The 16,947-nt window shown below is 45.8% G+C and overlaps 1 protein-coding gene across 1 annotated transcript in view; it reads left to right on the plus strand.

Moving 5' to 3' along the window:
• The first annotated feature begins 1,481 nt into the window (after window positions 1-1,481).
• KREMEN1 (kringle containing transmembrane protein 1) overlaps window positions 1,482-16,947 on the plus strand; it is a 366,592-nt gene continuing 351,126 nt past the window's right edge. Inside the window, exon 1 of the mRNA XM_085633315.1 lies at window positions 1,482-2,724. Within this exon, the coding sequence (XP_085489441.1) occupies window positions 2,643-2,724 (82 nt within the window). The 5' untranslated portion in view covers window positions 1,482-2,642. The remainder of the gene's footprint in view (window positions 2,725-16,947) is intronic.

Consider the following 16,947-nt stretch of genomic DNA (forward strand, 5'->3'; position numbering starts at 1 on the left):
AAGCGAAGCTCCGACCACCTGCCACAATGGCTGCTCTTCTCTTTGTTTATAGAACTTCCTGTTTCAGATCCCATGCCTAATCCACCACCAGATTATCTGCCCCTTCACAGATATGTAGGATCCGCAGTGTCGCAGTACGCTAGAACGTATAAAAGCGTCTCAGCAAGAGTACTGGCGGAAGGCTCCCTTGAAACCTTTTCGGTGTAAATGTCTCTCTAGGGTGAACTCTTCCATTGCTCTATAATCGCCTTGATTGACACAAGCTTTCCAGTTCTGTCCCTGATGCTAACTTCATTTCTATTTCCCCTAAAAAACTCTGCTGTAGAAAAGTGCAGTTGTGACTTTATTCTCGTTTGAGACACAGTTTTGTTACCAAACTCCAGCCTGACGCCCGCGGGGTGCTGATGAATAGATGCTTTCTCAGGTATTTACAGAATGTGCCATGCTGAGTCCTGTTGTCTGGACTCCAGTGAGGCATTCCTTAATCTTGTCACGGTGATCTGCTGTCATTTCCACGGTAACCTGCTGCATTGTAAGGGTTCAGCCCAATTTTGGTCTTTTTTTTACTTTCACAACGCATTTTTGTAAGACAAGTAATTGGCTGCGGGGTGGCTGGTGTGATGCAATAGTGCAAGACATGGAGTGCTCGAGGCATGAAACTCTCGGTATACGCCTTAATTAGGCGGCTACAAAAGGCGAGGAGAAGCGTCTCCTTTAATTGAACTTTGACCTCACCCCATGACTGACCCCTGCGTCTTCTTTGCCACCAGTCAAGGATGGGTCATTAGGAAGGGTGTTTAACTAGGTAGGTGTCTTGTGGTCTGAAGGGGATGCCGAGCCCTTTATTTCTGAACAAAAGTTTGTGTTAGTCAACAAGCGCAAAAGTGTTCTTTCCAAAGCCCTGGCCAATCACCTCCGCTCTCTGGGATTTATCAGATTAATCTGGACGCTGATCGATCCGGTGTCTCTGTCAGAGGCCATTTAATCTTTGTTTGAGTGATTGCACTTTTTATAGCCCACTCTGCGGACCTCGCTGCCCCCAGGGAACTGTGGTCGAACGGACGAATACTAGGTGGCAACAGAGCGCCTTGGTGTTTTAATCCCGCTCTGGCCACTTGACTTCTTTCTGTGATCATCTGCTGTTACTCACTTGATCTCTTACTGCCTCTGTTGCCTTCTGAAAAAAAACATCGGTAACTTGCAAGCCTGCAAAATACCGCTACGTTAGCGCTATTTGCAAATAAACTGCGCATTTCCCTCAACGCAGTGTCCGTACTATCCCGGACACAGAGAGGACCCCCCTCCCCTGAGCTTGGGAGAGCGTAGGGGCAGCCCAGGCCGGAGGGGCTGGGTTTGGGCAGGTTGAGGCTCCTCGCTCCTGTCACATGGCTCTGTAATGGGATCCCTCACCTCCTGAGGTCCCCGGCCCGACACACACACAGACAGACCCGCACAGCCCGCGAGCCCAGCTGCAGCTGCACAGAGAGAGGATGCTGCTGTAAGGGAGGTCCCATTGCCGCCTTCTCCGCCCTCGCACCGCTGCCTCCTCCCTCCGCCGTGCTCTGTGTGTACACCAGTAAGAGGAGCTGTGAGGGGACGGTCCGGGCAGCCCTGCGTGCTCACACAGCGGGAGCCCAGGAGAGCTGCCCTGGGCAGAGCAAGGAAGAAGCACCGGGCGGGGGGAGACGGAGGGGCCACCCAGACAAGAGGCTGAAGGTCGCCCTCCTCCGGAGAAGACTGCGCGCGCTCTGCCACCTTGGATTAAGGGGCTGGGCGCTCCCACATGACCGGACTAGGGGGCTGCGGACACCCCCTACAGAGCACACCCACCCAGAAGAGGAGTGGGAAGTGGGCTGCAGACACGTGGACCTGAGTTGTTTCAAACATCTCAGGGCACAGCAGCGACTCTGCAGGCACAGGGGGCTGTTGACACGGCAGAAGACTGAAAGGTGCTGCTACCTGGACCTGTGGGCTCCCTTCGCCTCCACGAAAGGGGCAACTGGGGGGCTGCTGGCTCCTTGGCACCTGAGGCTGAGTTCCATATAGCCCCCCGGAGCTCAGCAGAGGACTGAGGAAACCCTGAGGTACCTGCACCCGAGGGCAACAGCCACGCACCTGCGTCTCTGGGCTGCGGGCTGTCCTCATCATACCCCGAGGAGCTGGCACAGTACTGCTGACATCTGGGAGAAGGCTGAAGACACCTGGGGCGAGGGCTGGAGACACCTGGGGCAAGGGCTGGAGACACCTGGGGCTGAGGGCTGGAGACACCTGGGGCTGAGGGCTGGAGACACCTGGGGCTGAGGGCTGGAGACACCTGGGATGGTAGCGCTGGGACCCAGTAGAGGACTGAGAGTCTCCTGAAACCTTGGACTGCGGGTTTCCTGATCCTGACACCTGTGACTGACGCTTCTTATACGGATGGACTGTTGGCGGCCCCAGGCTGACTGAAGGACTGTACCATCCCTGGGGGGTCTTCTTAATCGAGGGTCTGCGGATCCCCTCTGACTCGGAGAAGACCGGGGTGCTGCTGTCACCCGGAGGAGAGGCTGAGCGGCCGATTCTAATTGACGGGCTCCTGACAACCCAAAATCCAGAGACCGCTGCCACCTGCGGAGAAGCGAGAGACCGCTGCCACCCGGGGCATGGAGTGTCAGACAGGTCTACTGCCAGTCCTGCTCTCTGCCCTGGCAGCATTGGCAGGCTGCCTGGATCTCTTCCAATCAGGTGAGTGTGCGGAGAGGCACGCGTCTTCTACCTCAAAGGGCGTGAGAGGGCACGGAGGGTGAGACGAATTAATAATGTACAGAGGGGCCGGGGGAGAGGTGACGTAACATATTCTACCCCCAGATTACAACTAGCTCGACGAGTCTGCCCTGCGTTCCTCAATTCAGTACATTGCAGTATGGTATGGCATGGTATATGGTATGGCATGGTATATGGTACGTATGGAACGGTACGGAATGGAACAGTACGGTATGGTACGGTACGGTATGGTGTTTAATGTTTATATGGCGCTTAGAATCCCTGGCGTGCCTCTGACCAACGGGTATTTGTATACATGCGAGAGACATGTCCCTCGTTAACGCGCCACGTGCCTCCCAGACCACTTCAGAGCACCACCTGCAGAAGAGGTGGCAGTGAGAGACGGAGGAGAGGTATGCACTGTGAGGCAGAATAGAGGAGACGGGCGCAGATCTTTGTTTATGATCTGGAAGAGCTGGCACACTACACGACACAAAAGTGTGTGTGTGTGTGTGTGGGGGGGGGGGGCAGCAGAACCCCTGTGCATCATTAATCCTGCAGAGCGTAACATGCTGTGATGTATCACGGCAATGAGCGCCACACCACCCTAACGCTACACAACTACGGCATATCAAAACATGACATCAGAACATAACCTCGTAACAGAAAATTGTAACACGATAATATGAAAATATAGCATCATCACATTGAAACAACACACTGTCATATCAGCACAAAACTGCAAGCCACCATCACGGCACCGCTTTATTTATCTTGTATTTATTTAAGGTGTTGTATAGCGCCCAAATGTCACACACTGGTAACTTCAGCCGCTGTACACGCAGGGTATGACTCAGAAAGAAGAAAGTAGATATTTAGGTTTAAGAGGGGATGCCTATGGCGGAGGGCTCGGGAAATTGAGACATAGCTAACAGATTATTTCAAACACGGGTAACATATCATCGTGTCATTATATACGATGTCATGATATGAATTACCGTAATGCGATATAACATACCTTAACAAAATATACCACCGCATAATGCACAAAAACTCCATCTCAGCACACCGCCACAACAAATCACAACTTCAATAGAATTTCATAGGAAGAAATATCATGACACCATTAATGTATCTTCTGAAGGGGCGGGGCAAGCTTTATGGGTATTGGCGGGTATCAGATTTTTTCAGAATTCCGTGACGTTACCGCAAAGAAACAAAAGATATCACACCATACTATGACGTAACACAACATAACCTCATGCTTCGATTCCTAGATGTTAATTCATCTGAATGACCGAGAGCAGCTCAATGACGTCCTCCACCACCCTTGCTGCCTTCCCCCATTTGGCTCATTAAAGGGCCACCCTGTGAATGACGTCACGTAAGAGCTCCAAACCCAAGCAGACGTCATGAAACCAAGCAGCATTCTGGAATGCCTCTTGGCGATTCTTAAAGATACAGGACTTGCCAAAGAGTGGTACGGAGTAGACCCTACAAAATATAACATCTCTTCGTTTTGCGTGTCGCTGTTTCTGAGATGTTTACCCCATCACGCGACTTTACTATTATTCTCCTTCTCGTGTGTGCAGCGGGGTCGTGACATTGAGACGGGTCCACGCTTGCCTTTGACGTTTTCTGGGCAGAATGAACTAAGAAGGGAAGAACAAAAAGTTTGCGCTGGAAGAAGGGAGTTGTATTTTGGTCTCGGCTTGTTTGACCCGGCACTTAAACCCTTGGGCTCGTTCACACTTGCTGCTTCCTGCTCGGTGTGTGGCCGCCGTGGTAGCAGCTCCGCGCCCCTGACTGACGATGCGTCTCTGGGGTGGGCAGCAGGACGGTAGTAGGGGTAGCTGTGCAAGACAGGCTCGGCTGTACCGCCCCCCACCATCCTTCCAGTAAACTCTGTGCGCGAGGGACCCATATGTGAACTCGGGGGATGCTCACGTTACACGCAGCCGAGCGGAAACCCAAGCAGAGAGAGACGAAGGAAGGCGAGCCTCGCCGAGGCTGGATTGCTAAGAAAGCGAAAAAAAGAACGTACATTTTCTTTTGTGGCTGCAGTGAAAAAGAAAACCCGTTTGGCTAGTTGCTGAAAAGTGCGCCGACCCAACTGCGCGAGGAAGTGAAGCGTGGCTTGTCGAGCACCTGGTGTGACGGGGAGCGCCTTTAGACATGCTGCACTTTTAAACCTCCGTATTTTCCACCAGATGATAATGTACTTACACCAAAGGTGTCCAGCGTAGGTTCAGCAGGGCCGGGTTAGGTCTCATTTACAAGATAACTATTAATTATATAAATGAGTCATATTTCGATGAATTGCATATAAATGTATCTTATGTTTCTGCAATGAAAATGTGGCACAGATCTGGCCCTATTTCCGTATGACGGACACACTTACCTTGATCCTTGCAGGATTCCAAGTGCCTGCAAGCAGTGTATTTATCTGAAATGGTGTTAACAACTAGCAATAATTGGTGAAATTAAACGTGTTTCAGTCCCTTTAAAAAACAATCAGGTGCTTCTTAACAGTTTTCAGTTCGAATGACCATTCCAGGGTTTCGAACCCAGCACTGAAGTTGCCCTTCCTAAGTACAGGTGCAATTATGCATTTTATGGTTTATGAGCTTAAAGGGTCCTTTCAGAGGGGTGCTGCTTGGGTATAATTAAGTAACAGGAGTTCTTTTGACCACAAGCTGCCGTAGATTGTGTGACCAATGCAGCATTCTCAAGGTAGGCCTGATAAACAATTTCTAGGGAACATCTGCACAATTCTTGACGCACATTTTTGAATTTCCCGCAAACGTTTTTCAAATTTCTTGTGTATACAGATGAAGACTCAGTCCTATGATTTCTCCTGCTACTGCTGCCCTTTAGGCCTCTGCTCACAGAGGGTGCAGCCTCTCAAGCAGGTTTAAATTCAAGTTTTCGGGTTGTTACAATGGCATTTATTTGCTGCTCCACTGCTACTGTAGGGTCTGAAACATTCCTGAGGTGTGCATCTTGGGTAATAAAAATTGCTTTACATCATAGAGTGTGGAATCTTTCTATTCTGGTGAGAGGCAGGCAGTGGTGCTTAAGTTGTTAAGAAAAAGAAGTGCCTGAGTTCAAATATTTGCTCAGAAGCCCGCAGCGGGCACTATGAATATGGCAGTGTCGGATACCAATGTTGCATAGTCTTGATTCCATCTCATGCCTCTTTCATCGGGGAAGAGGGTGGTGCAGCAGCCAGGCTGGCTGACTCCGGAACATGGGGGCTCGCGGTTCGATCGCCAGCGGCAGGTTAGCCCAGCAGCTTGTGACTCTGGGCAATAGCTCGCGTAATCTTCCCGACGGCCCCCAGAGCCGGCACACCTTGCCTGAGGTAGCTGCATGCTTTACAAATGCTGGTATTATTATTTCATCCACCACCAGACACCTCGTCCCTTTATCTCACTCCTGCAGGTTCTTTTTCATCCCTGCCTTCTACCATTCTCTCTGTTTTTCTTTCTCCTCCTTACTCTTTTTCTCTCTCTCTTGCTGTCAGTTAAAGTCTAATGAGGAAAAAATTAATGTCCCCTAAAATGAGTGCCGGTGGCCCCACTGGCTGCAACCACCAGCTCAGATTAAGCACTGGCGGTAGGACGCCTACGTTTTGGGTCCCATGAGTATAGACTCGATCATTCCTCCATTTATGGTCAGCCAGTTATCCATATATTGAGATTTTTGTGTCTTTTTGATAGTCTCTCAATAGCCAGAAAATTGCATATTACCTGCCGGGGAATGGAAGCCTATTGTTAGGTCACTAAATGACCAGGCAATAACTTCAATTAAACATTATAGATGTGTGGGGGAGCGGAGAAGCAGGTGAGAGACTGGAATTTGATATCAAATCTGTGGTTTGGCAAATTGCTAGACAGATTTGTGAGACTTAGGAAGGGATCAAACTAGTATTTAACAGGTTCCTCTAATATTTCCTCGATCTACATCACTCACTCAGTATTGAGCCATAAACAGTGTCAAAGGCTGTGGGCATTTTCTACATCACCCAAAGTAAACACCACACCACATATGAACCGAAGCCACCACATATTGAGCTGTTGATAACATGGTTGATGACATGGCCCTACAGACCACCGCTGAGCAACTGGAAACCAAAGACCGGCATCTGAAAGTGACATTTGTTGTGCTAAGACTATCAGGAGTCCGGGGGCATGTTTGGGGTTTTAAGAATCACTAAGAAGGAGCTGATTTCTCTCTATTGCTCTTCGCCCCTTCCGCCCCTAGAGATTCCTTATATATTAGCACTCAACGTATCACCTTTCTCTTCCCACTCACAGGGCCCTTTTATTTAGATGGTCGGTGCCGAGCGTGACTGTCAACAAATATTATAATTTTGCTGTATTTTGTCTCAGGTTCTCTTTTTGGTCGTGTGAGGGAAGTGCATGTGTTATGTGGTGTACCAATCTTCTAATATCACTCTTTTGATTTAAATCATAATACATGTATAGTTATAGATAGTGCTTAATTTGTGCAGGTGTCTGCAGGCCCTTTGGCATTTCTACTCAATTTTGGGGACTGGAACTTATTTTGCATCATCAGATTTTGACCTAGAGCAAGAAAGAATTTGGAGAAAGAAGGAGGATGCAAGATATGGGAAAACAGTGACAAAGGGAGACATCTGAGATGAAAAACAAATTTCAAAAGTAAGATAAAGAGACAGGATGTGCAGAGTGGTGGAAGAAAGTGGCATGAGAGGGAAGCAAAAAGATGCTGCATTGGTATGCGGTAACCACAGCATATGGCAGGGCTGGTGACGGACTCCTAGAAATACTTTCGGTCCCTGCATTTATTTTTTTATCCTTTTTTACTGCACTTATTTTTTATCATTTAAAAAAAAAAAAAAAACTAAGCTCTGTTTATTGAAGATGAACAACTTGCATACATATTCCCGGCAGTGCGCCAGGGTGTTGGCCTCTCTTTTCGTGTACATGTTCAGGCTTGTGCCCTAGCTAGCATGGACGTTAGTCTGGTCTATAGATTGTTTTCCAGGGTTTAATGTGATGTCATTGTTAACCTCATAAACGCTGTTTTCATTTCAGTATACATTTTGCATCCAATAAGTGTGACAACAAAAACTTCTTTTTTACTAAATTTGCAGTAGTCTGGACATTCTTCAAGAGGTGGGGAGGGAGTCTACATTCCACTAGTCTAAACCCGAATTACCAGTCCTCCGGATCTTGTTTTCCTTTTACTTATGCCCACTCTTGATCACCTGCAGCTTTTTGCTTTTCTTTTTTTGTTAGAAAAGTATATATAGAAACTAGCCTTAAAGTGCTGGATCTGAGGTGTGAACACGTGTTTTCCTTGTGAGTTTTTCAGTCGGTTCGTCACTACTGATTGTTCATTGACAATATTTATACAAATCGGAGCTCTACTTTGTTGCTTGGATAGCACCCACTTTACATTTTGGGGATGCCACTTAAAATCTGTAGCACTAACTTCGTTCTGACTTGTATTTAAAATGTATGTCTTCTTTGGAAATGAGTTCCCTCCACACAATGCAGTTTTAGTCGTTAAATGTGGACGTAGTAACTTGTTCCGCATGTTGGAAGTACTGCAGGTGCTCAGTCCCCTCTGACATGTGAATGACTCCTTCCCAGCCCTTCCGTCTTTAGAGACGCTGCCACTGCCCCGGTTCCACTGTGCTTTTTGCAGCGCTGGCTTATCGTGAGTTTCTCAGGCGTCATCATTAGCAGCGCTGCTTGCACTAGGCTCGTGAAGGCCAGCCTGCGCGTGCCCCCTGCTTGCACCAGACTGCTGAAGCAGACAGTCTGCGCTCACACCATACTCGGATGGGTTCAGTGTCAATCATGTGACGTTACATACTTGTGTATGTGAAAATAATAGCAGGGGAATCTCCTGAAAGCTGAAAAGACTTCTCGGGTCAAAAGCGAGGGAAAAGACCAATTTTTCGTGAAAACAATTGCGCATCAATGCCCAGTCCTTTCTTTGAGAAGGGACATATCGGGTTTCACCCGCCTTGAGCCAGGGAGAGGCGATGCCCGCCTCTGGGAAAGGGCAAGGCTTCTGTTGAGCAGCAGAACCAACTGACATGTTTACATACAGCATGTGCCGATCGCACGAGCGTACACGGTGCCTAGAGTTCAGAGAACACACATGTATACACACAGTGTGAGTTCAACCCACATGTGCGCGCAGCAGAGTGCAAATACCCTATTTGTACACAGCATGATGCACATGAGATACAAGTGCATGCTGTATGGAATGCTAGGGAAATGTGGTTACATACAGTATGCACAGGACACGCGTGTATAAGATGCGTAGAAAATGCAAAGGACGTGAGTTTACATACGGTACTAGCAGAGCACATAAAAGGTATGCACAGATCTCGGGTATTCGGTTCATAGAGGGCAGTCATTATATGGCACACACAGAGAACATATGTGTACAGGGGGCATGAAGTGCAGAGAATACATGCAGTCAGCACAGATAGCAGAGGTGTACCATGAACACAGAGATCAGAGTACACACGTTTTCATAAAGTATTTGACAGAATACAAAGAACACACGTGTTTGCACACAGTATGCACAGACTGATTGCCTATTAAACTCAGATGCAAAGAACACATTACTGTTTAAATAGAATATCGTCTGTACACACAAGTGTAAAGGGAACACAGAGTGCCAAGAACACGTGTTTGCATATTGTTTGCAAAGAACACACAGGTGTACTCGGTGCATAAAGATGCACACAGCTGTACATGGTGCCTAGAGCTCAGAACATACATGCATGCAGACCCCACAGATGGGCGTGCAGAACACGTTTACTTACAAGGTGCACAGGCAATCGCTAAGGGGGAAAATAATGTTGTGCACTATAGAAAACCCAACTACCGTAAAAGAACACACTGTGTTTCAAAGTACATGTGGGAGTGAACACTTTTATTCAATTACAGTACCTGCAGCACATATAAGGGCAGATAGTTCATGGCCTAAGAGTGCAAAAACACGTTTGCATAAGGAATTCACAGAACACACATGCATACAGTGTACACCCCTGTTTCCCTGCAATAGCCATAGAACTCTAATAAATAAAATACATGGGGTGCAGTCAACAAACATGTTTACATACACTATGAGCAGAAGACCCAAACATGCGCCTGTATTCAGTACAGTCTGTGCATACAATTTACACTAAACACACAACTGTATAGTGCATTGTAGGAAAGTAGGATCTACTTCTATGGTCACCCCCACTTTGTGCCTGGTGCTAAGCTGTATTATGACTAGTCTGACTAGGATCCTGATAATCAGGACCCCAGTCTATTTGCTTTCTCCCTAAATTGGTTTGTTCAGTACTTAGGTACACCCCAAATTGGATACTGGGCTACCCTTATAAGTCCCTAGTATATGGTACCCATGTACCCAGGGCATAGGTACGCCAGAGGTATCCCATGGGCTGAAGCATGTATTATGCCACCCATGAGAGACCATTCAAAATGGAACTACAGGCCTGCCATTGCAGCCTGTGTAAGTTGGTGCATGCACCACTTACTAAGGATGTAGGTTTACTATATCTAAGGGTCACTGCACCTAAAACCTATAAGTCACCCCTATAGCATGCATTTGCAATCCTGAAGGCAGGGTGCTTGATTCTAAGTGAGAGGGTGCCCCTGCATGAGCAGGACACCCCTGCAGCCTACGGAGTCCATTCTTCCGGGTTGTCAGTGAAACAGCCATATACTACATAGAGGGGCACCGCGTAATTAGGCGATGACCATCTCGAAAACTGCTGCAACGAATCCTATCATGTTTGGCATCAAACATGTTGGAATCATACCTCCACACCATACCCCACACCGTAAACAGTGTGAGAGGTATGATTCCAAGCACTGGACGAGCCCTCCGTTAGGCTCTCAGTGTTCCCGGTACCAGTCTTCCAGACAAATGGCTTCTGCCGACCAGAGACACATTTCTGCCCTCCTGCTGCTGAGCCAAGCTCGACCAGAGGAAGGTGGAACAATAGGCATCCTGTCCCAGGGAGGTGTGACCACCTCCCAGACAGGATCTCCACTTCCCTCCATCCCACACCACACCGTATCATACAATATCTCATAATCCAACTCAGCCTCACGTCACATAAAAACTATACCACACATGCTGCAAAATTACCCATCACACCATATCACATCCTATCGCATCACATCACACCTCACTCAATAGCCCACAACTTTTCACCCACTTCGCACCAACACTAAACACCAAACATGCCATACAACACCAAAACACCATTTAACACCAAACTTCACCACATTACACTAGAATAACCACAAAAGATCACACCCACACTGTCTCAAACCTACAAAATACCACACCACTTCAAGGCTACATGTAAAATAGGTAATCATGCATCATGGTGCAGACAATAAAAAGCTGTACCTCAAAGCCTCAAACGAGTCTAACAATCTTTCTGAACAATCACATTAACTTTATGTGCTCGTTCTCCATGACACAAAATCTGAAGAAAGCAGATTTCCTCCCCCTTTACTTAAAAGATTCTCCCACATTAAAAAATGTCTGGAAATGCTCCCAGAATTGGCTGGCTCACTTTCCTTGATTCCACTCCCCAAATTACTTTGCTATATCAACTAGCGAAATCTATGAGTCCACACATCTCCAAAATCAACAACACTCCCTTATTCCAACGCCCTCTTCTATAGAAGCTGACGGCCTCCATTGCCGATTTTGAAAACAGCAATGCTGTTCTGTCTGACCTACCCAGATCAGCCAGGCTCCTCTGAAGCTGTGGCGGCTCCTCCACTAAGACGGAGGAGCATCGCCCCACTGCCTTCATGCCGGAAAAGAAAGGAAAAAATAAAATGATAATAACGTAATGTTATTATCATTTAATTTTTTCCTCCTGCTGCAGCAACTTGCATGACGGGGTAGGGTGGGGCGGGGCTTAAGAGCAGTGGAGGAGGGTGCAACCCTCCTAAGTGCACAATGACTGTTTGGTCGGCCGTCTTGTGCCCCCCAAAACAGTCATGCGCACTTTCCCTTTTATCCATGCAGGCTGCATTACAGCCTGCATGGAGAACATGCCCACCCCTACAGCCCCTGGTGGCGCTCAGACCAATCACAATGCAGCATTGTGATTGGTCAGGGGAGCCTGTGTGCTTCCTGGTTCTGGAAGACGAGAGCAGGAGCAGAGAAGCGTGGGACCCGGCTGGAAGATGTGTTTTTTAAAAATTGTTGTGACCCGTGCGCTTCCTACCCCTTCCCCCGTACCCACCTACACACACCCCCCTTGCCTTACCACCTGCGAGCCGGGCCGGCCACCACTGCTCTGAAGGCCCTCCAGCATGCAGTTACACACCTCGTCAAAGGTGCTAAGAAATCGGATAACATCACACCCATCCCGAGAGACCTCCACTGGGTCCACAAGAAGCCAGAGTTCACTCTAAAATGGTAGACATCATTCAGAAAGCCCTCTTTCTTTGATCCCTCAAGGACAAAAACTACATTTCACACCAGTAGTAAGAGACGCAAAAGTAAATCTAGCCTTATCTTTTTATGTTTGAAAAAGCTTTATTGAAATAATATTATACAGGAAAATATCAGCAAGAGAAAACATAAAATAGTGAACAAGTAGCACAAGATATGAACATAGCTGATATCATTTTAAAAACCGAAAAGGCTTCTTTTATAAACTTTTAAGGGGAAAAAGAGGGAAGAGGGAGGGAGGGGAAAGAAAGTGGGGAAAAAGGGAAGAAGAAGAAGGGAAAATAATACTTAATGCTAAAACATGTCAACAATAATCATTAAGGAATGCAAAACAGGAGTGATCCACGATCAATACATAAAATATAAAATATAATACAATATAGATAATAATAAACCAGAGGAGTAAGCAAAAGGCGGCAGAAAAGAAGAGAGTCAAAAAAAGAAAAGAAAAATAAATAAATAAATAAATAAATATTTCAAGGTGGTTTAAAGTTCTCCGAATTAGTTTGTGAAACCTTCTTCGTGGCCAAAAGATCTAAATATGAAGTGAGAGGTAACCAGAAAAGATCCACATTACGAGGTGGCTTACAGGAAGAGGCAAAAGAAACATCAAGTCTATGAGTGTGGCATAGTGTGTTCCACCAAGCTTGAATAGAGATGCTGGTGAGGGATTTCCAGTTCGAGGAAATGTGTTGGAAGGCAAGAGCAATCATGAGGTCGTAGAGACCATGAGAGTGTGGAGGAATATCAAGCAAGTCAGAAAGGCTGCCAAGAAAAAGGAGGGGGATAGAATATGGACAGGGAAGATCAAAAATATGGGTGATATATGACCAAACTTTATCCCAAAATTTTAAAACAGAAGGACATAAAAAAAAGAGATGAAAAGTATCAGCCATAGGCGAAGCACAGGTCCAGCAGTTAGCATTAGGAATAGATGGAGAAAAACGAGATAGAGAGAGAGGAGAACGGTAAAGGCGATGATAAAAATAAAATAGGGATTGAGTAAGAGAAGCAGAACGAGAAATTTTTAAAGATCTGGCCCAAATTTTATCCCAAAGAGCAACAGACCAGGAAGAACCCAAATCCAATTCCCAAGAGAGTTCTAATTTAGTTTTATTACGTGCAGGATTGGGGGAAGAAAAGAATTTATAGATAAGAGAAGCCTTGGGCAAAGTAAGAAGAATTGGAAGGAGAGGGGGAGGAGTAGAAGTGGATATGGAAGAGGGGAGAGAATAGAAACGGTCAAGAACAATCGTCATAAGGATAGAAAACTTTTGTAAAAAGGAACGGGGACAATGAAACAGAAGTTGAAATTTAGGGAAAGAGCAAGGTACTAAGCCATCAAAAAGCTGATTAACCCATATGATACCTTTTGAACGCCAAGACTTCCAACAGATAGGTCTGTTTTTGAGAAGAATGAGTGAATTATACCAAAGAGGCGAATTTAAAAAAGACTCACGCGTCATGTTGGAAAGGAGAAATAGGGGACGCAAAAGAGAAGAAGTATGTTTAAATAAGGGTGGAAGAGTATATGGTGAGTTGGCGGAAAAGCGTAGGATTTCGGGAAAAGAGAAGGGTAACAACAACGATTGTTCGATCAGGAGCCAAAGAGGAGTAAAAGGAGAGGAGCCTGATGCAAGCCATCTGGATGCCTGGCGGAGAGAGAAAGATTTATGATATAGACGGAAGTCTGGAAAATTGACTCCTCCATTAGACTTAGGCTTTCGAAGGTTAAGTAAAGAGATTCTAGATTTTTTGCCCTTCCAGAGAAATTTTGAGAGACATGAGTCAATTCGTTTAAAATAGAGAAGAGGAATGTGAACAGGTAACATAGAGAAAGTGTAAATCAAGACAGGAGCTATCATCATTTTTATGGAATCCAATCGACCCCACCAGGAGAGAAAAAGAGGGTTCCAAGTAGTAAACAGTTTTTCAATACGAGATTGAACGGCAGACATATTTAATTTAACGGAAGTGGCAATAGAAGAAGAGAACCAAATTCCTAAATATTTAATTTTTGATTTATTCCATGCAAAACCTGTAGAAAAGAAGAGATGAGGAAGACAAACAGACGTAAGGGGGAGGATCTCAGTTTTGTCAGCATTGATTTTATACCCCGAGACTAAAGAAAAAGAGGTGAATTCAGATAGTAAAGAAGGAATAGAAGAAGTTGGATCAGATATGAATAAGAGAATGTCATCAGCATAAGCAGATAGCTTTAACTGGTTATCACCATATGGGAAACCGGATATAGAGTCATTATTGCGAATAGAAGATAAAAAGGGCTCAAGAGCAAGAACAAAAAGAAGCGGAGATAAAGGACATCCCTGACGAACCCCTCGATGGAGCATAAAAGAAGAAGAGATCTGACCATTGACAAGAACAGAAGCTTTGGGAGCAGAATAAAGTAAGGAAATAAGAGAAATAAAATTGGGTCCAAAACCATGCCAACGTAAAGAAGCAAACAGAAAAGACCAGTCAACTCTATCGAAAGCCTTCTCTGCGTCAACAGAGATGGCTGCTAAGGGGATAGAAAGAGAGGAAGCTTTATTTAAAACGTTTAGAAAAATCTAGCCTTATCTTAAAAATTCAAATAATGAAAAAATCAAAGGCAATTAATCTGTCCAAGTAAGGCTGCACTGTTTCCCGTACTACTTATCGCTCAGATTTGAATGTTATCTAAGATGCGAGATGTCCATCCTACTAGGGCAAGGCAACTAGATCATTGGTCAAATACCTCTCAATGATGCGTAATAAGCACAGATAGACAGAGAGACTCAAATTCGGTGAGCTCGGGAGGGTCGGGAAGGATCCAGAGATAGCATTCAATGTAGTCAGACAGCCTGGGGCAGGGAGCCTCGGTTTCAGTGACTGCAAGGATCCATGGGATAGGCAGTGAGTGGGACATGCAGCATCAGAGACAACGAGTCTTCAGTACTGGGGAAAGAACAAGGCAGGAATCAGGGAGGCCGAAACATGCAGACAGACATCAGCACTAACTGAGGTCATTCAGAATTAGAACACACCAAATTATAAGTAATAAACACTGCTAGCACATCATAGACCACCACACACATGTATGTATGACCAAAGGTCGTACAGAAGGAAAAACGGCCCATCAATGTACCAAGGCCACTGAATAATCTGACAGTGGCGGAAACACGACCAGGGCTGAAACGGGTTATAAGGGAGTCCAGAAGACTCAGTCCCCTCGTCCCTCCTATGGCACAAACATTTGAAAAGTAGTGGCATAATTCACGCGCCTACTGGCTAGATGGAAGGTTGTAAGGCACACTCCTTACCCGCTTCCTGCCCCTCCCACAGAGCACCACAGTAGGGAAATTCCTCACTCTACACACCACATCACCCAGACTTACTTGGGCCAGTGTAAGTTGGAAGGCCCACCCACCCCATGTGGAGACAGTATGTTGGGAAAAGCATCGATTGTTCAAAAACTTAAAGTGCCAAGAGAGGCAAACTCAGCACCATACAGACACCATATGAAATAAAGTCACATCACACAATATTACATCAAAATATAACAAAGTCTGTGCAGAGCATACCTGTGTTTACATACGGTAAATGCAGAAAACACAAGCTATGCTGTATATGTGGTGCAGTAAAGTAGCTTATAGATAGATGTGCATATAGTTCACGCAGAATTTACGTATACATATGTGCAGAAAACACACATTAACACACAGCGTATCTGCAGAAAATACCCAAGATCAAATACATTACAGGAAGAACAAACATGTGAGCGTGCGTGTACATACAGTCTATAAACAACACTCATTATGGACATATTACACTCATCTTTACCTACAGTTGATATGAACAACCAAATTCATTCTGTACACTGACTGCAGAAAATACATACATGGGCACATAGATTATGTACAGACTATACATGCATACATAGCATGTACACAGAACATGCTTGTATGCACATACAACCATTGTAAGATTCATATGTAAGCATACGATGTATACAAATTATACTAATGAAAGGAAATTTGGCGGTGAATGTACGTTTACGACCGGATTTACATTTAGATGCCTACCAGGAATCCACAAAGGGACTAGTGGCAGGAGCAAATGCCTTTACCAGTTCAGACATATGTACCACAAGTGTGGAGAAATGCAGGAAATCACAATCGTGGGTAGGAAGTGAGCATTCCAAGGTGCGAATTATCTTACAAGTTTTGGAATGCGCACAGATCTGTGGGCATTCCTAAACTCCACTCCCTTGCATTTCCAAGCCATGAACGTTCTTAAATGTACTCCCTCCTAGGGCTGCCCCAACCCCCCTACCCGCTTGGAAAGGGAAATGGATCATCCCAAGATCTGAGGATAAGTAAGGTCAGTATTTGTAGAGTACACGTGTATTGAAAGCGAGTGTTCATAAAGTGTGTAGGAACCATACACATTTACAATACTGTGTGTGTTGAGCACATATATGTGTACTGATCACAAGGTTAACATAACGTGTGCGTGCTGCTCAGAGAACTGGCAGACTACAGAAACATACTTTACACTGAGTGCACAGAACTCACGCGAGAAGACTGTACGTATCAATCGCTGACAACGCCTGTGTATAATATAGTGTACATACAGAGCACACGTAGATACTGGACATCAAGCACACATTTTTTTCATTTGTTGTGCAGAACACGTTTCGACTTACGTTGTGCAGTG

The sequence above is a fragment of the Triturus cristatus genome, chromosome 11 (assembly GCF_964204655.1).
Source record: "Triturus cristatus chromosome 11, aTriCri1.1, whole genome shotgun sequence".
Lineage (NCBI taxonomy): Eukaryota > Metazoa > Chordata > Amphibia > Caudata > Salamandridae > Triturus > Triturus cristatus.